This window comes from Oncorhynchus kisutch, linkage group LG27 (assembly GCF_002021735.2).
Source record: "Oncorhynchus kisutch isolate 150728-3 linkage group LG27, Okis_V2, whole genome shotgun sequence".
Taxonomy (NCBI): Eukaryota; Metazoa; Chordata; class Actinopteri; order Salmoniformes; family Salmonidae; genus Oncorhynchus; species Oncorhynchus kisutch.
The window spans coordinates 44,192,780-44,214,667 of NC_034200.2; the positions used below are offsets into that span (position 1 = coordinate 44,192,780).

The window sequence follows — 21,888 nt, forward strand, 5'->3', positions numbered from 1 at the left end:
CATCTAAGCCAACCCTGAGACACATGCTATCTGAATCCATGTTAAACCGTCTAACCCAACCCTGAGACACATGCTATCTGAATCCATGTTAAACCAACGTCTAACCCAACCCTGAGACACATGCTATCTGAATCCATGTTAAACCAACGTCTAACCCAACCCTGAGACACATACTATCTGGATCCATGTTAACACCATCCATCCAACTATCAGACAAATCTTCAAATGGGTTTATTGACAACATACGTGAATCAACCCTACTGTTTTACTAATTGTAACAGTGTTTTGGTATGGAATAACCTGTAAAACAGATTAATCTAAACAGGATGTGGTATGGAATACTGAATAAACTATATGGTGGTCTCTTCCCTCTGACATTTATTTAAAGAAAAAAAAGTACATATATAATTGTATAAATGTTAATTTAGGAAAATGTTTTAAAACAAAAGTTAGAAAAAAAGCAGATCTATTGTCAAATACATGAATTAACACTTAATATATTTTTTTATATCTTTGGCATAATTGTTCAGTAAAAAGGCGAGCATAGAATGACTTTTTACATGGTGAATATCTATATCTATGATACAAATCATTATTCTGAACAACTGCAGGGTTGCAGAATTACTTTATACATGGTGAATATCTATGATACAAATCATTATTCTGAACAACTGCAGGGTTGCAGGTGATTGGATTTCTGGTGTCTGTTTAAATGTATTCCTGCTTTCTGATTGGTTGTGGAATGTACATGACCAAGTCCTTGCTGTGTGATTGGTTGGCCCAGTGGTAACTATCTGGTGATTGGCTGCGGGGCATAGAGGAAGATGGCGCTGAATGTTGATAGGATGTCTCTGGACTCTGTGGTGGCCAGCTGCCCTGCGGTCCGGACCAGAGCTACGTGGTCCCCTTGCCTCAGAGACAGGATCAGGCTGAACGAGACAGAGCCTCCACAGGGACAACTGTCCTGGGCCACTGTCCCTGCTCCAGATGCGGAGCTCATCAGCCTATGGACACTACGGTTGGAGACAGACAAAACAGCCTCCAGTCCCTTCCCCTGCCGAGCCATCAGAACTCCTGAGATCAGGTAACGCCCTTCCATCGGTATCGTGAAGATACCTGGAGAGAGGGAGGGAAAATATAATATTAGTCTGTGTCTGTGTTTTGAAAACCATCCCTAGGTAACCCTAGTAACATAACCCAAACCCAGGTCAACACTGAACCCTGCCTCACTTATAGTCGTGGCCAAAAGTTTTGAGAATGACACAAATGTTAATTTTCATAAAGTCTGCTGCCTCAGACTGTATGATGGCAATTTGAATATACTCCAGAATGTTATGAAGAGTGATCAGATGAATTGCAATTAATTGCAAAGTCCCTCTTTGCAATGAAAATGAACTGAATCCCCCAAAAACATTTCCACTGCATTTCAGGCCTGCCACAAAAGGACCAGCTGACATCATGTCAGTGATTCTCTCGTTAACACAGGTGTGAGTGTTGACGAGGACAAGGCTGGAGATCACTCTGTCATGCTGATTGAGTTTGAATAACAGACTGGAAGCTTAAAAGGGAGGGTGGTGCTTGGAATCATTGTTCTTCCTCTGTCAACCCTGGTTACCTGCAAGGAAACACACGCAGTCATCATTGCTTTGCACAAAAAGGGCTTCACAGGCAAGGATTGCACCTAAATCAACCATTTATTGGGCCATCAAGAACTTCAAGGAGAGCGGTTCAATTGTTGTGAAGAAGGCTTCAGGGCGCCCAAGAAAGTCCAGCAAATGCCAGGACCGTCTCCTGAAGTTGATTCAGCTGTGGGATCAGGGCACCACCAGTACAGAACTTGCTCAGGAATGGCAGCAGGCAGGTGTGAGTACATCTGCACGCACAGTGAAGCAAAGACTTTTGGAGGATGGCCTGGTGTCAAGAAGGGCTGCAAAGATGTCACTTCTCTCCAGGAAAAACATTAGGGACAGACTGATATTCTGCAAAAGGTACAGGGATTGGACTGCTGAGGACTGGGGTAAAGTCATTTTCTCTGATGAATCCCCTTTCCGATTGTTTGGGGCATCCGGAAAAAAGTTTGTCATGAGAAGACAAGGTGAGCGTTACCATCAGTAAAGTATCCTGAGACCATTCATGTGTGGGGTTGCTTGTCAGCCAAGGGAGTGGGCTCACTCACAATTTTGCCTAAGAACACAGCCATGAATAAAGAACGTTACCAACACATCCTCCGAGAGCAACTTCTCCCAACCATCCAGGAACAGTTTGGTGACAATATATATTTTGGGTCCATGGCCAGGAAACTCCCCAGACCTTAATCCCATTGAGAACTTGTGGTCATTCCTAAAGAGGCGGGTGGACAAACAAAAACCCACAAATTCTGACAAACTCCAAGCATTGATTGTGCAAGAATGGGCTGCCATCAGTCAGGATGTGGCCCAAAAGTTAATTGACAGCATGCCAGTGCGGATTGCAGAGGACTTGAAAAAGAAGGGTCAACACTGCAAATATTTACTCTTTGCATCAACTTCATGTAATTGTCAATAAAAGCCTTTGACACTTATGAAATGCTTGTAATTATTTACATCTGACATCTGACATTTTACATCTGACAAAAATACCTAAAGACACTGAGGCAGCAGACTTTGTGAAAATTTACATTTGTGTCATTCTCAAAACTTTTGGCCACGACTGTATACCACTCCTGGGACCTGACTGTGTCAACTAATAAGTCTACTCATGAATGGCTGGATTGACAGAATTACAACCACACCCAACACACACACTGACAAATACCTGTCTGTCTCTCTGTCTCTCTGTCTCTATGTCTCTGTCTGTCTCGGTCTGTTTGAATCTCTGTCTGTCTGTCTGTCAGCCAGAGATTCAGACTGTCTGTCTGTCTTGTCTGTCTGTCTGTATCTCTTGTCTGTCTGTCTGTATCTCTGTCTGTATCTCTCTGTCTGCCTGTCTGTCTGTCTGTATCTCTGTCTGTCTCTCTCTGTCTGTATGTATGTATATCTGTCTGTCTGGCTGTCTGTCTCTGTCTGTCTGTATCTCTGCCTGTCTGTCTGTATGTATCTCTGTCTGTTTGTATCTCTATCTGTCTGTGTTTCTGTATTTATGTATGTTTGTATCTCTGTCTGTTTATCTCTGTTTCTGTATTTATGTCTGTTTGTATCTCTGTCTGTTTATCTCTGTTTCTGTATTTATGTCTGTTTGTATCTCTGTCTGTTTATCTCTGTTTCTGTATTTATGTCTGTTTGTATCTCTGTCTGTTTATCTCTGTTTCTGTATTTATGTCTGTTTGTATCTCTGTCTGTTTATCTCTGTTTCTGTATTTATGTCTGTTTGTATCTCTGTCTGTTTATCTCTGTTTCTGTATTTATGTCTGTTTGTATCTCTGTCTGTTTATCTCTGTTTCTGTATTTATGTCTGTTTGTATCTCTGTCTGTTTGTATCTCTGTCTGTTTGTGTTTCTGTATTTATGTCTGTTTGTATCTCTGCCTGTCTGTGTTTCTGTTTGTATCTCTGTCTGTCTGTTTGTCGACGTGTTTAGCTATCCCACAAGAATAGTAAACAAACAAAAATTTGACCAACTGTTAGTCCCCAAATTCCAAATACTATTTCTAGGGGGTTTAGGGTTAAGGTTAGAATTAGTGTTAGGGTTCAATTTAGGAACTAGGGTTGGAGTTAGGGTTAGTTTTAGGGTTAAGGCTAGGAGCTAGGGTTAGTTTTAGGGTTAGGAGTTAGGGTTAGTTTTAGGGTTAAGGCTAGGAGCTAGGGTTAGTTTTAGGGTTAGGAGTTAGGGTTAGTTTTAGGGTTAAGGCTAGGAGCTAGGGTTAGGTTTAGGGAAAATAGGATTTTGAATGGGACTTAATTGTGTGTACCCACAAGGTTAGCTGTACAAGACTGTGTGTGGATGTCTCTCTCTCTGTGTGTGTATGTTACCTGTGTGAGAGTTGTAATGTCCTCCATCATTGACCAGCACCTTGTTGAAGAGGATGGTTCCAAACTCCCCAGAGAACTGAGTGGTCAGGCCAGCAGAGAAGGAGAAGGGGTCTGCCAGGAAACTACTGTCTGAAGACACTGACACAAAACAGACAGGATAGAGGACAGACAGATGCTATTAAATCAAAGTGCTTATGGGGAGTTAAATGTACACCTAATGCAATTAGTGACACATTGCTGTTCTGCGTACTTGTGTAACAAGAATACACAAACGTGTACATCGTGTAAACGTGTACAGCCGGAGAGTCTAATGGCCCTGGCCCCGGAGGGTCTAATGGCCGCAGAGGGTCTAATGGCCCCAGAGGGTCTAATGGCCCCAGAGGGTCTAATGGCCGCAGAGGGTCTAATGGCCCCAGAGGGTCTAATGGCCCCAGAGGGTCTAATGGCCCCAGAGGGTCTAATGGCCGCAGAGGGTCTAATGGCCGCAGAGGGTCTAATGGCCGCAGAGGGTCTAATGGCCGCAGAGGGTCTAATGGCCGCAGAGGGTCTAATGGCCGCAGAGGGTCTAATGGCCCCAGAGGATCTAATGGCCGCAGAGGGTCTAATGGCCGCAGAGGGTCTAATGGCCGCAGAGGGTCTAATGGCCCCAGAGGATCTAATGGCCCCAGAGGGAATGGTGGCTGTTTTATGGGCTCCTGACCTTTGTGTTTTTTCAGGTGATCATAATGTTTCCGCAATTGTTTCCTGTGACCGAAATGAGCTTCTGTGCATCAGAGCAACTATCACTAACCACGATTTGGACGAGGACTTCTAGTTCAATGAGTCGTAAGCGAAAGACATATTGAACATCGTGGACCAGGCCCAACTCCCTGACACTCGTAGGAGGAGGAAATGGCGCTCTAGAGGCCGGCATGCGGGATACTTGACGAGACTACGTCGGAGAGAGAACAAATTGCGTCTACCCTCTGTTCTATTGGCGGACATGCAATCACTGGAGAATAAACTGGATAACCTCCGTTCAAGATTATCCGATCTGAAGAACTACAGTGCATTCGGAAAGTATTCAGACCCCTTGACTTTTTCCAGACTTTGTTAGTCACAGCCTTATTCTAAAATTGATTAAATAGTTTTTTCCCCTCATCAAGCTACTCACAATACCCCATAATGACAAAGCTAAAACAGGTTTTTAGAAATGTTTGAAAATGTATTAAAAATAAAACACTGAAATATCACATTTACATAAAGATTCAGACCCTTTGTCCTGTTGGAAGGTAAACCTTCGACTCAGTCTGAGGTCTTGAGTGCTCTGGAGCAGGTTTTCATCAAAGATCTTTATGTACTCTGCTCTGTTCATCTTTCCCTCGATCCAGACTGGTCTCCCAGTCCCTGACGCTGAAAAACATCCTCACAAATTATGATTCACTGTAGGGATGGTGCCAGGTGTCCTCTAAACTTGACATTCAGGCCAAAGAGTCAAATCGTGGTTTCACCAGAACAGATATTTTTTTTCTCATGGTCTGAGAGTCCTTTGGGTGCCTTTTGGTAAACTCCAAGTGGGCTGTAACATGCCTTTTACTGACGAGTGGCTTCCGTCTGGCCACTCTACCATAAAGGCCTGATTGGTGGAGTGCTACAGAGATGGTTGTCCTTCTGGAAGGTTCTCCCATCTCCTCACAGGAACCCCGGAGGTCTGTCAGAGTGACCATTGGGTTCTTGGTCATCTCCCTAGACCAAGGCCCTTCTCCCCCGATTGCTCAGTTTGGCCGGGCGGTGGCCAGCTCTAGGAACAGTCTTGATGGTTCCAAACTTCTTCCATTTAAGAATGATGAGGCCACTGTGTTCTTGGGACCTTCAATGCTGCAGACATTTTTTGTTACCCTTCCCCAGATCTGTGCCTGAACACAATCCTGTCTCGGAGCTCTAAGGACAATTCCTTCGACCTCATGGCTTTGTTTTTGCTCTGACATGCACTGTCAACTACGTAAACAGGTGTGTTCCTTTCCAAATCATGTCCAATCAATTGAATTTACGACAGCTGTGACCAATAAAATTGAATTATAGCATAGGGTCTGAATAATTATGTAATTATGTCAATATTTTTGTTAAACAGAAAACCCAGACATATGGCAGCAGATCCACAAGGTCTGCCATGAGAGGTGACTGTATAGTTCCCCTAAGGAAAAGCACCTTTAGTAAATCTGCATTCTCTGTGAGAGCTTCCCATGTCTGGAATACACTGCCATCAGACACACATAACTGCACCACATATCACACTTTCACAAAATGCTTGAAGACATGGCTAAAGGTCAATCAGATTTGTGAACATGGTCCCTAGCTGTGTGTTGCCACTCTCCATGTTGTCTATTGTCTGTAGCTTGTGAGGTGTGGAAACACTTTGTTGCTTTTATGAATTTTGTCTTGCTGCTTTTTGTTTTATGCTGCTCTGTCTGTATGCTACGTCTTGCTTGTCCTATGTTGCTCTGTCTGTATGCTATGTCTTGCTTGCCCTATGTTGCTCTGTCTGTATGCTACGTCTTGCTTGTCCTATGTTGCTATGTCTTGCTTGTCCTATGTTGCTATGTCTTGCTTGCCCTATGTTGCTCTGTCTGTATGCTATGTCTTGCTTGTCCTATGTTGCTATGTCTTGCTTGTCCTATGTTGCTATGTCTTGCTTGTCCTATGTTGCTATGTCTTGCTTGTCCTATGTTGCTATGTCTTGCTTGCCCTATGTTGCTCTGTCTGTATGCTACGTCTTGCTTGCCCTATGTTGCTCTGTCTGTATGCTATGTCTTGCTTGTCCTATGTTGCTATGTCTTGCTTGTTCTATGTTGCTATTGTCTATATTGTAATTGTTTTTAATAACCTGCCCAGGGACTGCGGTTGAAAATTAGCCGGTTGGCTAAAACCGGCACTTTTACTGAAATGTTGATTAATGTGCACTGTCCCTGTAAAAATAAAAATAAACTCAAACAAGGTATTTCTGATTGATTTATTTGTCAAAAAAACGTTTTGCTTTGTCATTATGGGGTATTGTGTCATTACGGGGTATTGAGTCATTGCGGGGTATTGAGTCATTATGGGGTATTGAGTCATTACGGGGTATTGTGTCATTATGGGGTATTGTGTCATTATGGGGTATTGTGATGTAATTATGGGGTATTGAGTCATCATGGGATATTGAGTCATCATGGGGTATTGAGTCATCACGGGGTATCATTATAGGGTATTGTGTCATTATGGGGTATTGTGATGTCATTATGGGGTATTGTGTCATTATGGGGTATTGTGTCATTACGAGGTATTGTGTCATGATGGGGTATTGAGTCATTATGTCATTATGGGGTAGTGTCATTACGGGGTATTGTGTCATTATGTCATTACGGGGTATTGAGTCATTACGGGGTATTGAGCCAATAAGGGGTATTGTGTCATTATGGGGTATTGAGTCATTATGGGATTGTGCCATTATGGGGTATTGTGTCATTATGTCTTTACGGGGTATTGAGTCATTACGGTGTATTGAGTCAATAAGGGGTATTGTGTCATTATGGGGTATTGTGTCATTATGGGGGTATTGTGTCATTATGGGGTATTGAGGCATTACGGTGTATTGTGTCATTATGGGGTATTGTGATGTAACTATGGGGTATTGTGTCATTACAGGGTATTGAGTCATTACAGGGCATTGAGTCATTACGGGGCATTGAGTCATTACGGGGTATAGAGTAATTATAGGGTAGTGTCATTATGGGGGTATTGTGTCATTGTGGGGTATTGAGTAATTATGGGGTAGTGTCATTACGGGGTATTGTGTCATTATGGGGTATTGTGTCATTATGGGGTATCATCATGGAGTATTGTGTCATTATGGGGTATCATCATGGGGTATTGTGTCATTGTCATTATGGGTTATTGAGTCATTATGGGGTATTGTGTCATTATGGGGTATTGTCATTATGGGGTATTGTGTCATTGTGGGGTATTGTGATGTAATTATGGGGTATTGAGTCATGATGGGTATTGAGTCATGATGGGTATTGAGTCATTATGTCATTATGGGGTATTGGGGTATTGTGTCATTATGGGATATTGTGTCATTATGTCATTACGGGGTATTGAGTCATTATGGGGTATTGAGTCAATAAGGGGTATTGAGTCATTACGGGGTTATTGAGTCATTACGGGGTATTGTGTCATTACGGGGTATTGTGTCATTACGGGGTATTGTGTCATTACGGGGTATTGTGTCATTACGGGGTATTGAGTCATTACGGGGTATTGAGTCATTACGGGGTATTGAGTCATTATGGGGTATTGTGTCATTACGCGGTATTGTGTCATTACGGGGTATTGAGTGTAGATAACTTAATCCATTTTAGATTAAGGCTGTAACGTAACAACATGTAAAAAAGGGGTCTGAATACGTTCTGAATGCACGGGACATACAGTCCAACTCATGTGACTTGTTAAGCAACGTTTTACTCCTGAACCTATTTTGGCTTGAATACAGCTTTTAATTTCTTATTAATTTGTAAACATTTCAAAAAACATAATTACAATTTTATAGTATGAGGTATTGCATTTTTGGCAAAAAATAAGGGTGTGTGAATATTTTCTGAAGGCACTGTACCTCAATGAACTCATACCCCTACACATCGACTCAGTACTGGTACCCTGTGTATATAGCCAAGTTATTAACTCGTACCCCTACACATCGACTCAGTACTGGTACCCTGTGTATATAGCCAAGTTATTAACTCGTACCCCTACACATCGACTCAGTACTGGTACCCTGTGTATATAGCCAAGTTATCATTACACATTGTGTATTTATTCCTTGTGTTATTATTCAGCTACTTATGTTATGAATGTTCTGTTTTTCTCTCTGCATTGTTGGGAAGGGCCCGTCAGGAAGCATTTCACTGTTACACCTGTTGTTTACTCTCTCTGCATTGTTGGGAAGGGCCCGTCAGGAAGCATTTCACTGTTACACCTGTTGTTTACTCTCTCTCTGCATTGTTGGGAAGGGCCCGTCAGGAAGCATTTCACTGTTACACCTGTTGTTTACTCTCTCTGCATTGTTGGGAAGGGGCCGTCAGGAAGCATTTCACTGTTACACCTGTTGTTTACTCTCTCTCTGCATTGTTGGAAAGGGCCCGTCAGGAAACATTTCACTGTTACACCTGTTGTTTACTCTCTCTCTGCATTGTTGGGAAGGGCCCGTCAGGAAGCATTTCACTGTTACACCTGTTGTTTACTTTCTCTCTGCATTGTTGGGAAGGGCCCGTCAGGAAGCATTTCACTGTTACACCTGTTGTTTACTTTCTCTCTGCATTGTTGGGAAGGGCCCGTTAGGAAGCATTTCACTGATAGTCTACATTGTTGTTCTAGTATGGGTATAGGTGTAGTTGTGTTACCTGGTGTGACTAGTGGGGTCTGTGACGCTGGGTTCCAGGGGACCTTGGCAGCTACTGGGATCGTCTCATGTTTGTTGAAGGAGAATGGCTTCTCGGGAGGGTTGTATCCTGGTGGTTTAGAAAACATTCACTGGGTTATAATCTCTCATACCATTTAAAACACTTGGGCAACATTTTGGTGGTAACTCCATCCACATCCCCATCACTACTGACCTGGTGCTCCAGCGAATCCTTTAACAGGTGTGGAGGATGAGTCATCTGATCCTCTCCTGACTGTTACCCTCCTCATGTAGCCTGGTGGACCAGCCTCTCCCACCTCCAGGACCCGACGCGGCTGACTGGGAGGGTTAGAGGGGGGGCTGGGCTGGCGGGGTACCATCGTTAAGAAGGGTTGGTTAGGGTTGGATGGTTGGTTAGGATGGGGTACGAGGATGACAGTGGGCTGGCCTGGCTGATTAGGCTTATGTGGCACCAGGTACAGAGTTGGTTGGTTCGGATGGCGGTGGATGTTGGGCTGTAGAGGGTTGGTAGGCTGGTGTGGACTGGCTGGCTGTCTGGGGTTGTAGGGTTGCCTGGGGGTCTGGGGGGACGAGTCAAGGGGGGTCCTGTGGGGAATGTGGATCTGGTTAACCCTGGGTCTGGTCTGATCTGGGACAGAACCAGGTCTCACAGCTTCATCTGAGAGAGAGAAACAGGGAGAGAGAAAAACAGGGAGAGAGAGAGAAACGGGGAGGCAGAGAGAGAAACAGGGAGAGAGAGAGAAACGGGGAGGCAGAGAGAGAAACGGGGGGAGAGAGAGAAACGGGGAGAGAGAAACGGGGTGGCAGAGAGAGAAACGGGGTGAGAGAAACAGGGAGGCAGAGAGAGAAACGGGTGGAGAGAGAAACGGGTAGAGAGAGAAACGGGGAGAGAAACGGGGAGAGAAACGGGGAGAGAGAGAAACGGGTAGAGAGAAACGGGGAGAGAAACGGGGAGAGAAACGGGGAGAGAGAGAAACGGGGAGAGAGAGAAACGGAGAGAGAGAGAAACGGAGAGAGAGAGAGAAACAGGTGGAGAGAGAGAGAAACAGGGAGAGAGAGAAACAGGTGGAGAGAGAAATGGAGGTAGAGACAGAAACAGGGAGTGAGAGAGAGAAACAGGGAGGCAGAGATAGTAACAGAGAGAGAGAGACGGCAGCACAATTAGACCCAAACAAATCATGAGAAAACAAAAAGATAATTACTTGACACATTGGAAAGAATTAACAAAAAAACAGAGCAAACTAGAATACTATTTGGCCCTAAACAGAGAGTACACAGTGGCAAAATACCTGACCACTGTGACTGAGAGAAACGGGGAGGCAGAGAGAGAAACGGGTGGAGAGAGAAACGGGGAGAGAAACTGGGAGAGAGAGAAACGGGGAGAGAGAGAAACGGGGAGAGAGAAACGGGGAGAGAGAAACGGGGAGAGAGAGAAACGGGTAGAGAGAAACGGGTAGAGAGAAACGGGGAGAGAGAGAAACGGGGAGAGAGAGAAACGGGGAGAGAGAGAGAAATGGGGAGAGAGAAATGGGGAGAGAGAGAAATGGGGAGAGAGAGAAACGGGGAGAGAGAAACAGGTAGAGAGAGAAACGGGGAGAGAAACGGGGAGAGAGAGAAAATGGGGAGAGAGAGAAATGGGGAGAGAGAGAAACAGGGAGAGAGAGAAACAGGTGGAGAGAGAAATGGAGGTAGAGATAGAAACAGGGAGTGAGAGAGAGAAACAGGGAGGCAGAGATAGTAACAGAGAGAGAGACGGCAGCACAATTAGGCCCAAACAAATCATGAGAAAACAAAAAGATAATTACTTGACACATTGGAAAGAATTAACAAAAAAATTATTTTGAAACTTCTGTATGTGTAATGTTTACTTATTTTGTATTGTTTATTTCAGTTTTGTATATTATCTACCTCACTTGCTTTGGCAATGTTAACATATGTTTCTGATGCCAATAAAGCCCCTTGAATTGAATTGAGAGAGAGAGAAACGGGGAGAGAGAGAGGCAATGAGAGAGAAACGGGGGGAGAGAGAGAGAGGCAATGAGAGAGAAACAGGGAGAGAGAGAGAAACGGGGAGAGAAAGAGAGGCAATGAGAGAGAAACGGGGAGAGAGAGGCAATGAGAGAGAAATGGGGAGAGAGAGAAACGGGGAGAGAGCGAGAAATGGGGACAGAGAGAGGCAATGAGAGAGAAACAGGGAGAGAGAGAGGCAATGAGAGAGAAACAGGGAGAGAGAAACAGGGAGAGAGAGAGAAACAGGGAGAGAGAGAGGGAAGGAGAGAGAAACAGGGAGAGAGAGAGAGAAACGGAGAGAGAGAGAGAAACAGAGAGAGAAACACAAGGATAGAGAGAGAAACGGAGAGAGAGAGAAACACAGGGAGAGAGAGAAACGGAGAGAGAGAAACAGGGATAGAGAGAAACGGAGAGAGAGAGAAACACAGGGATAGAGAGAAACGGAGAGAGAGAGAAACACAGGGATAGAGAGAAACGGAGACAGAGAGAAACGGAGAGAGAGAAACACAGGGATAGAGAGAAACGGAGAGAGAGAAACGGAGAGAGAGAAACAGGGATAGAGAGAAACGGAGACAGAGAGAAACGGAGAGAGAGAAACACAGGGATAGAGAGAAACGGAGAGAGAGAGAGAAACACAGGGATAGAGAGAAACGGAGAGAGAGAAACACAGGGATAGAGAGAAACGGAGACAGAGAGAAACGGAGAGAGAGAAACACAGGGATAGAGAGAAACGGAGAGAGAGAAACACAGGGATAGAGAGAAACTGAGAGAGAGAGAAACGGAGAGAGAAAAACACAGGGAGAGAGAGAAATGGAGAGAGAGAAACACAGGGATAGAGAGAAACGGAGAGAGAGAGAAACACAGGGATAGAGAGAGAAACACAGGGAGAGAGAGAGAAACATAGAGAGCGAAACACAGGGATAGAGAGAAACGGAGAGAGAGAAACACAGGGATAGAGAGAGAAACACAGGGATAGAGAGAAACACAGGGAGAGAGAGAGAGAAACGTAGAGAGAGAAACACAGGGAAAGAGAGAGAGAAACACGGATTGAGAGAGAAACGGAGAGAGAGAGAAACACAGGGATAGAGAGAAATGGAGAGAGAGACAAAAACAGAGAGAGAGAGAGAGAGAGAAGCGGAGAGAGAGAGAAACACAGGGAGAGAGAAACACAGGGAGAGAGAGAGAAATGGAGAGAGAAAGAAACAGGGAGAGAGAAAGAAACAGGGAGAGAGAGCAAAACAAGGCGAGTAGAGAGAGAAACAGGAAGAGAAAGAGAGAAACAATGAGAAAGAGTTAGAGATATCGTTTTTTAGTTGGTTTACCATAAGGATGGGTGTTGTTGAGTGAGTATATGTGAAACCATAACAATGCATCATATCTCATAATTAATACCAGTACTTTGGAACACGTGATGGAAAAACAGGGTAACTATAACACGCCTAAGTTGAACAACCTGCTCATAAACACCCACACTGTTTCTCCCTGGGGAATCAGCTGCTAGGCATTCTGCTGATGTAATTCCAGCGAGGTCCTCCTCACCTTAACCTCACAGAGAGACAGGCAGGGTCCTCCTCACCTTAACCTCACAGAGAGACGGGCAGGGTCCTCCTCACCTTAACCTCACAGAGAGACAGGCAGGGTCCTCCTCACCTTAACCTCACAGAGAGACAGGCAGGGTCCTCCTCACCTTAACCTCACAGAGAGACAGGCAGGGTCCTCTTCACCTTAACCTCACAGAGAGACAAGCAGGGTCCTCCTCACAGAGAGACAGGCAGGGTCCTCCTCACCTTAACCTCACAGAGAGACAGGCAGGGTCCTCCTCACATTAACCTCACAGAGAGACAGGCAGGGTCATCCTCTCCTTAACTTAACAGAGAGACAAGCAGGCAGTGGAACACCCACCCCTCTGGCCTCCTGCCCCCTAAAGCAGATAGTTTGTGTAGTTGCAGACTTTTGTTCAAGCCAAGCTGTAATATACATGTACACATCTGTAATACACATAAACGGTAGTGATCATGAAGATCATGTTGTGTCCACACTGCAGGACTGTTACTGTACCAGACCCTGTTACTGCAGAGGATGGTCGTCATGATCACCATAGTCCCTAGGACAGAGGATGGTCGTCATGATCACCACAGTCCCTAGGACAGAGGATGGTCGTCATGATCACCACAGTCCCTAGGACAGAGGATGGTCGTCATGATCACCACAGTCCCTAGGACAGAGGATGGTCGTCATGATCACCACAGTCCCTAGGACAGAGGATGGTCGTCATGATCACCACAGTCCCTAGGACAGAGGATGGTCATCATGATCACCACAGTCCCTAGGACAGAGGATGGTCGTCATGATCACCACAGTCCCTAGGACAGAGGATGGTCGTCATGATCACCACAGTCCCTAGGACAGAGGATGGTCGTCATGATCACCACAGTCCCTAGGACAGAGGATGGCAGTCATGATCACCACATACAGATGCTTTATGGAACACAGGTCTCCAGTTATCAGCAAAACAACAAACAACTGAAGGTCAAGCTACTAAACCAGCAGAGCTGTACTTCAGCTCTACATCACATCATCTGTTAAAGAGACTCTGCTGTAGGGTGGGGTACACACACACCCACACACGTTCGGAGACCAATATTGTGCAGTCGGTCAGCGCCAAGGCTGAGGGAGGTCAGTGCTCTGAAGACTTCCAGATGGTTACGTGTGTTCCAGGCCTCTGACTCAGCACAAGGTCCGTGTTCACACATCTAACTATTCTCCAAGGCCCAGTGTTCACACATCTAACTATTCTCCAAGGCCCAGTGTTCACACATCTAACTATTCTCCAAGGCCCAGTGTTCACACATCTAACTATTCTCCAAGGCCCAGTGTTCACACATCTAACTATTCTCCAAGGCCCAGTGTTCACACATCTAACTATTCTCCAAGGCCCAGTGTTCACACATCTAACTATTCTCCAAGGCCCAGTGTTCACACATCTAACTATTCTCCAAGGCCCAGTGTTCACACATCTAACTATTCTCCAAGGCCCAGTGTTCACACATCTAACTATTCTCCAAGGCCCAGTGTTCACACATCTAACTATTCTCCAAGGCCCAGTGTTCACCTCACACTCAACGTCAACAAAACAAAAGGAGATGATTGTGGACTTCAGGAAACAGCAGAGGGAGCACCCCCCTATCCACATCGACGGGACAATAGTGGAGAGGGTAGTAAGTTTTAAGTTTCTCGGCATACACATCACGGACAAACTGAATTGGTCCACCCACACAGACAGTGTGGTGAAGAAGGCGCAGCAGCGCCTCTTCAACCTCAGGAGGCTGAAGAAACTTGGCTTGTCACCAAAAGCACTTTCAAAAAACTTCTACAGATGCACAATCGAGAGCATCCTGTCGGGCTGTATCACCGCCTGGTACGGCAACTGCTCCGCCCACGACCGTAAGGCTCTCCAGAGGGTATTGAGGTCTGCACAACACATCACCGGGGGCAAACTACCTGCCCTCCATGAAACCTACACCACCCGATGTCACAGGAAGGCCAAAATGATCATCAAGGACAACAACCACCCGAGCCACTGCTTGTTCACCCCGCTATCATCCAGAAGGCGAGGTCAGTACAGGTGCATCGAGGCTGGGAACGAGATACTGAAAAACAGCTTCTATCTCAAGGCCATCAGACTGTTAAACAGCCATCACTAACATTGAGTGGCTGCTGCCAACATACTGACTCAACTCCAGCCACTTTAGTAATGTAAAAATGTATGTAAAAATGTATCACTAGCCACGTTAAACAATGCCACTTAATATAATGTTTACATACCCTACATTACTCCTCTCATATGTATATACTGTACTCGATACCATCTACTGCATCTTGCCTATGCTGTTCTGTACCATCACTCATTCATTATTCTTTATTTGACATATTCTTCATCCCTTTACACTTGTGTGTTTCAGGTAATTGTGGAATTGTTAGGTTAGATTACTCTTTGGTTATTACTGCATTGTCATAACTAGAAGCACAAGCATTTCGCTACACTCGCATTAACATCTGCTAACCATGTGTATGTGACAAATAAAATATGATTTGATTTGAGACTCACTAAACACACATGCTTAGTTTGTAAATTATCTCTGAGTATTGGAGTGTGCCATTGGCTATCTGTATATTACAATAACAAGAACATGGTGCTGTCTGCTTTGCTTAATATAAGGAATTTGAAATTATTTATACTTTTACTTTTGATACTTAAGTATATTTAATACTAAATACTTTTAGACTTTTACTTAAGTAGTATTTTACTGGGTGACTTTCACTTTTACTTGAGTCATTTTCTTTTAAAAGTATCTTTACTTTTGCTCAAGTATGATAATTGCGTACTTTTCCACCACTGAGTCTGGTAGTAAGGTCTCAGTTTGACTGAAAGGAAATTCACTTTCTACAGATAAGCAAGTTAGCTATAACCTGCTATGTTTGGTTTTGGATCTCATCCTTTCACACCATGATACCCACCCCCATCCAAACACCCTCTGACCCAGGGTAATCAAAACTGTGGAGAGATCCCAGCTCCAGGGAAGCTTCCTCTGTCATGACATCACAGCTGAGGAGAGGAGAGAGCATCTGGAGTGGGGGTGTGGAGCCATGAGTCTCCCCTAGTTCCCTGAACTCTGCCTCTCTTCTCATCTCACCCTGAACAGGCAGAATGCAGGGGGAGGAGGAGGCTGGAGTGGTGAGGGGAGAAGAGAGGCAGAATGCAGGGAGAGGAGGAGGTTGGTGTGGTGTGGGGAGAAGAGAGGCAGAATGCAGGGAGAGGAGGAGGTTGGTGTGGTGTGGGGAGAAGAGAGGCAGAATGCAGGGAGAGGAGGAGGTTGGTGTGGTGAGGGGAGGGGAGAAGAGAGGCAGAATGCAGGGAGAGGAGGAGGTTGGTGAGGGGCGGGAGGGGAGAAGAGAGGCAGAATTCAGGGAGAGGAGGTGGTTGGTGTGGTGTGGGGAGAAGAGAGGCAGAATGCAGGGAGAGGAGGAGGTTGGTGTGGTGTGGGGAGAAGAGAGGCAGAATGCAGGGAGAGGAGGAGGTTGGTGTGGTGTGGGGAGAAGAGAGGCAGAATGCAGGGAGAGGAGGAGGTTGGTGTGGTGTGGGGAGAAGAGAGGCAGAATGCAGGGAGAGGAGGAGGTTGGTGTGGTGAGGGGAGGGGAGGGGAGAAGAGAGGCAGAATGCAGGGAGAGGAGGAGGTTGGTGAGGGGCGGGAGGGGAGAAGAGAGGCAGAATTCAGGGAGAGGAGGAGGTTGGTGTGGTGTGGGGAGAAGAAAGGCAGAATGCAGGGAGAGGAGGAGGTGTGGTGTGGGGAGAAGAGAGGCAGAATGCAGGGAGAGGAGGATGTTGGTGTGGTGAGGGGAGGGTCAAAGAGAGGCAGAATGCAGGGAGAGGAGGAGGTTGGTGAGGGGAGGGGAGAAGAGAGGCAGAATGCAGGGAGGAGGAGGAGGTTGGTGAGGGGAGGGGAGAAGAGAGGCAGAATGCAGGGAGAGTAGGAGGTTGGTGTGGTGAGGGGAGAAGAGAAGAGAGGCAGAATGCAGGGAGAGGAGGAGGTTGGTGTGGTGAGGGGAGAAGAGAGACAGAATGCAGGGAGGAGGAGGAGGTTGGTGAGGGGAGGGGAGAAGAGAGGCAGAATGCAGGGAGAGGAGGAGGTTGGTGTGGTGAGGGGAGGGGAGGGGAGGAGGTTGGTGTGGTGAGGGGAGGGGAGAAGAGAGGCAGAATGCAGGGAGAGGAGGAGGTTGGTGTGGTGAGGGGAGGGGAGAAGAGAGGCAGAGTTCAGGGAACTAGGGGAGACTCATGGCTCTACACCCCACTCCAGATGCTCTCTCCTCTCCTCAGCTGTGATGTCATGACAGAGGCTTGGAGCTGGGATCTCTCCACAGTTTTGATTACCCTGGGTAAGAGGGGTGTAGATGGGGGTGGGTATAATGGTGTGCAGGGATCAGATCCCAAACCAAATGATGGCGTAAAAATAAAAAAAGCACACTAGTACCTAAAAAAATAGCACTAAACCACTGCCCCCAACAGAAAACCGAAGAGAAAATAAAGTATATTTAAACGTTAAGAAATGTTTTCCAATTGTCACATGCCTACCGTGGGCCTCTACTAGAGAGAACTGTGCCAATGATGGCTGCAGGGTTGAGGATGACGTACTGCAGGGATGCATGACAGCCCCAGTGACCTCAGCACGGCCCTCTCCTAAAAACACCATCAGGATACACAGACAGGAGGAGACCCTCTATGAGGCCCAACAGGACAGGGGGACAGGAGGAGACCCTCTCCATGAGGCCCAGCAGGACACGCAGACAGGGGGACAGGAGACCCTCTCTATGAGGCCCAACAGGACAGGGGGACAGAAGGAGACCCTCTCTATGAGAGAGACCCTCTCCTCTCCACGTATTCTAAGTCAGAGCCGTCCAGAGTAGTGATGTTGGACAGGTGGGTAGGTGCAGGTAGCGATCGGTTGAAGAGCATGCATTTAGTTTTACTTGTATTTAAGAGCAATTGGAGGCCACGGAAGGAGAGTTGTATGGCATTGAAGCTTGCCTGGAGGGTTGTTAACACAGTGTCCAAAGAAGGGCCGGAAGTATACAGAATGGTGTCGTCTGCGTAGAGGTGGATCAGGGACTCACCAGCAGCAAAAGTGACCTCATTGATGTATACAGTGAAGAGAGTCGGTCCAAGAATTGAACCCTGTGGCACCCCCATAGAGACTGCCAGAGGTCCGGACAGCAGACCCTCCAATTTGACACACTGAACTCTATCAGAGAAGTAGTTGGTGAACCAGGCGAGGCAATCATTTGAGAAACCAAGGCTGTCGAGTCTGCCGATGAGGATGTGGTGATTGACAGAGTCGAAAGCCTTGGCCAGATCAATGAATACGGCTGCACAGTAATGTTTCTTATCGATGGCGGTTAAGATATCGTTTAGGACCTTGAGCGTGGCTGAGGTGCACCCATGACCAGCTCTGAAACCAGATTGCATAGCAGAGAAGGTATGGTGAGATTCGAAATGGTCGGTAATCTGTTTGTTGACTTGGCTTTCGAAGACCTTAGAAAGGCACGGTAGGATAGATATAGGTCTGTAGCAGTTTGGGTCAAGAGTGTCCCCTCCTTTGAAGAGGGGGATGACCGCAGCTGCTTTCCAATCTTTGGGAATCTCAGACGACACGAAAGAGAGGTTGAACAGGCTAGTAATAGGGGTGGCAACAATTTCGGCAGATAATTTTAGAAAGAAAGGGTCCAGATTGTCTAGCCCGGCTGATTTGTAGGGGTCCAGATTTTGCAGCTCTTTCAGAACATCAGCTGAATGGATTTGCTTCTACACCTGCATTGCTTGCTGTTTGGGGTTTTAGGCTGGGTTTCTGTACAGCACTTTGAGATATCAGCTGATGTACGAAGGGCTATATAAATACATTTGATTTGATTTGATTTGGGAGAAGGAGAAATGGGGAAGGCTTGTGCGAGTTGCTGTTGGGGGTGCAGTGCTGTTGTCCGGGGTAGGAGTAGCCAGCTGGAAAGCATGGCCAGCCGTAGAAAAATGCTTATTGAAATTCTCAATTATGGTGGATTTATCAGTGGTGACAGTGTTTCCTATCTTCAGTGCAGTGGGCAGCTGGGAGGAGGTGTTCTTATTTTCCATGGACTTTACAGTGTCCCAGAACTTTTTTGAGTTAGTGTTGCAGGAAGCAAATTTCTGCTTGAAAAAGCTAGCCTTGGCTTTTCTAACTGCCTGTGTATAATGGTTTCTAGCTTCCCTGAACAGCTGCATATCACGGGGGCTGTTCGATGCTAATGCAGAACGCCATAGGTTGGTTGCAAGGTTGCAAGATTAGATCCCACGAGCTGACAAGGGAAAAATCTGTCGTTCTGCCCCTGAACGAGGCAGGTAACCCACCGTTCCTAGGCCGTCATTGAAAATAAGAATGTGTTCTTAACTGACTTGCCAAGTTAAATAAAGATTAAATAAAATAAAAAACGCAAAATCGGTGTCCAATACCGATTTCCGATTGTTCTGAAAACTTGAAATCGGCCCTAATTAAATCGGCCATTCCGATTAATCGGTCGATCTCCAGAGGAGACCCTCTATGAAGCCCAACAGGACACACAGACAGGGGGACAGGAGGAGACCCTCTCTATGACGCCCAGCAGGACACACAGACAGGGGGACAGGAGACCCTCTCGATGAGGCCCAACAGGACAGAAGGAGACCCTCTCTATGAGGCCCAGCAGGACAGGGGGACAAGAAGAGACCCTCTCTATCAGGCCCAACAGGACACACAGACAGGGGGACAGGAGACCCTCTATGGGCCCAGCAGGACACACAGACCGGGGGACAGGAGGAGACTCTCTCTATGAGGCCCAACAGGACACACAGACAGGGGGACAGGAGACCCTCTCCATGAGGCCCAGCAGGACACACAGACAGGGGGACAGGAGACCCTCTCTCTGAGGCCCAGCAGGACACACAGACAGGGGGACAGGAGGAGACCCTCTCTGAGGCCCAACAGGACAGGGGGACAGAAGGAGACCCTCTCCATGAGGCCCAGCAGGACACACAGACAGGGGGACAGGAGATCCTCTATGGGCCCAGCAGGACAGGGGGACAAGAAGAGACCCTCTCTATGAGGACCAACAGGACAGGGGGACAGAAGGAGACCCTCTCTATGAGGCCCAGCAGGACAGGGGGACAAGAAGAGACCCTCTCTATCAGGCCCAACAGGACACACAGACAGGGGGACAGGAGACTCTCTATGAAGCACAACAGGACAAACAGACAGGGGGACAGGAGACCCTCTCCATGAGGCCCAGCAGGACACACAGACAGGGGGACAGGAGACTCTCTATGAAGCACAACAGGACAAACAGACAGGGGGACAGGAGACCCTCTCCATGAGGCCCAGCAGGACACACAGACAGGGGGACAGGAGACCCTCTCTATGAGGCCCAACAGGACACACAGACAGGGGGACAGGAGGAGACCCTCTCTATGAGGCCCAACAGGACAGGGGGACAAGAAGAGACCCTCTCTATCAGGCCCAACAGGACACACAGACAGGGGGACAGGAGGAGACCCTCTCTATGAGGCCCAACAGGACACACAGACAGGGGGACAGGAGACCCTCTATGGGCCCAGCAGGACACACAGACCGGGGGACAGGAGGAGACCCTCTCTATGAGGCCCAACAGGACACACAGACAGGGGGACAGGAGACTCTCTATGAAGCCCAACAGGACAAACAGACAGGGGGACAGGAGACCCTCTCCATGAGGCCCAGCAGGACACACAGACAGGGGGACAGGAGACCCTCTCTATGAGGCCCAACAGGACACACAGACAGGGGGACAGGAGGAGACCCTCTCTATGAGGCCCAACAGGACAGGGGAACAAGAAGAGACCCTCTCTATCAGGCCCAACAGGACACACAGACAGGGGGACAGGAGACCCTCTCTATGAGGCCCAACAGGACACACAGACAGGGGGACAGGAGGAGACCCTCTCTATGAGGCCCAACAGGACACACAGACCGGGGGACAGGAGGAGACCCTCTCTATGAGGCCCAACAGGACACACAGACAGGGGGACAGGAGGAGACCCTCTCCATGAGGCCCAACAGGACACACAGACAGGGCGACAGGAGGAGACCCTCTCTATGAGGCCCAGCAGGACACACAGACCAGGGGACTGGAGGAGACCCTCTCCATGAGCTCCAGCATGGAGCTTCATATTAACCTTTAAAAACCTCTTCATCAGTTAAGCAGACTACATTCCTTCCCCGTGGCTAAACACAACCCTATGGGCCTATTCCTTACATTTGGCCATTTCCTCAAATCTAAACCAATCAGATTGAACCTCTCCATGTCCAAGCGCTCCATACAGGGGATTACTTTCAGGAAACAGCTTCTTCAGAGAGGAAACACGCCACTGGCTGCATATTAGTTTTCCAGTTATCCAGGTCTCTAATATGACTCTATCTCCGTAGCCCATATTGACACAGCTGTCTGCAGGTCACAGGATTTAGGAGGAGCTGGGAGTGGAACAATGAGACTTAAACAGAATCTGTGTCTTTCAAACTGAGGTAATCTTTCCATCTTCTATCCCTGTTAATTATCTAGAAGGTCTGGGACCCAACAGCCCAATTAATTCATTAATCCATCCACCCAAGCCATACATAGTCACTGGGGCCAAGCTTCCTGCCATCCAGGACCTCTATACCAGGCGGTGTCAAACGAAGGCCCTAAAAATGGTCAAAGACTCCAGCCACCCTTGACACTGCTGCTACTCTCTGTTTATTATCTACGCATCACTTGAATAACTCTACCTACATGTACATATTACCTTAATTACCTCGACTAACCGGTGCCCCCGCACATTGACTCTGTATCGGTACCCCCTGTATATAGCCTCTACATTGACTCTGTACCGTAATGCCATGCATATAGCCTCCACATTGACTCTG

General features: G+C 47.0%; 1 protein-coding gene across 1 annotated transcript in view; it reads right to left on the reverse strand.

Moving 5' to 3' along the window:
• Positions 1-215: 215 nt before the first annotated feature.
• The window catches only part of emilin2a (elastin microfibril interfacer 2a), a 49,145-nt gene continuing 27,472 nt past the window's right edge, over positions 216-21,888 (reverse strand). The window contains exons 7-10 of the mRNA XM_031807033.1: positions 9,576-10,040; positions 9,363-9,470; positions 3,946-4,083; positions 216-1,116 (exon numbers count right to left, since the gene is read on the reverse strand). Of these exons, the coding sequence (XP_031662893.1) occupies positions 791-1,116; positions 3,946-4,083; positions 9,363-9,470; positions 9,576-10,040 (1,037 nt within the window). The 3' untranslated portion in view covers positions 216-790. The remainder of the gene's footprint in view (positions 1,117-3,945; positions 4,084-9,362; positions 9,471-9,575; positions 10,041-21,888) is intronic.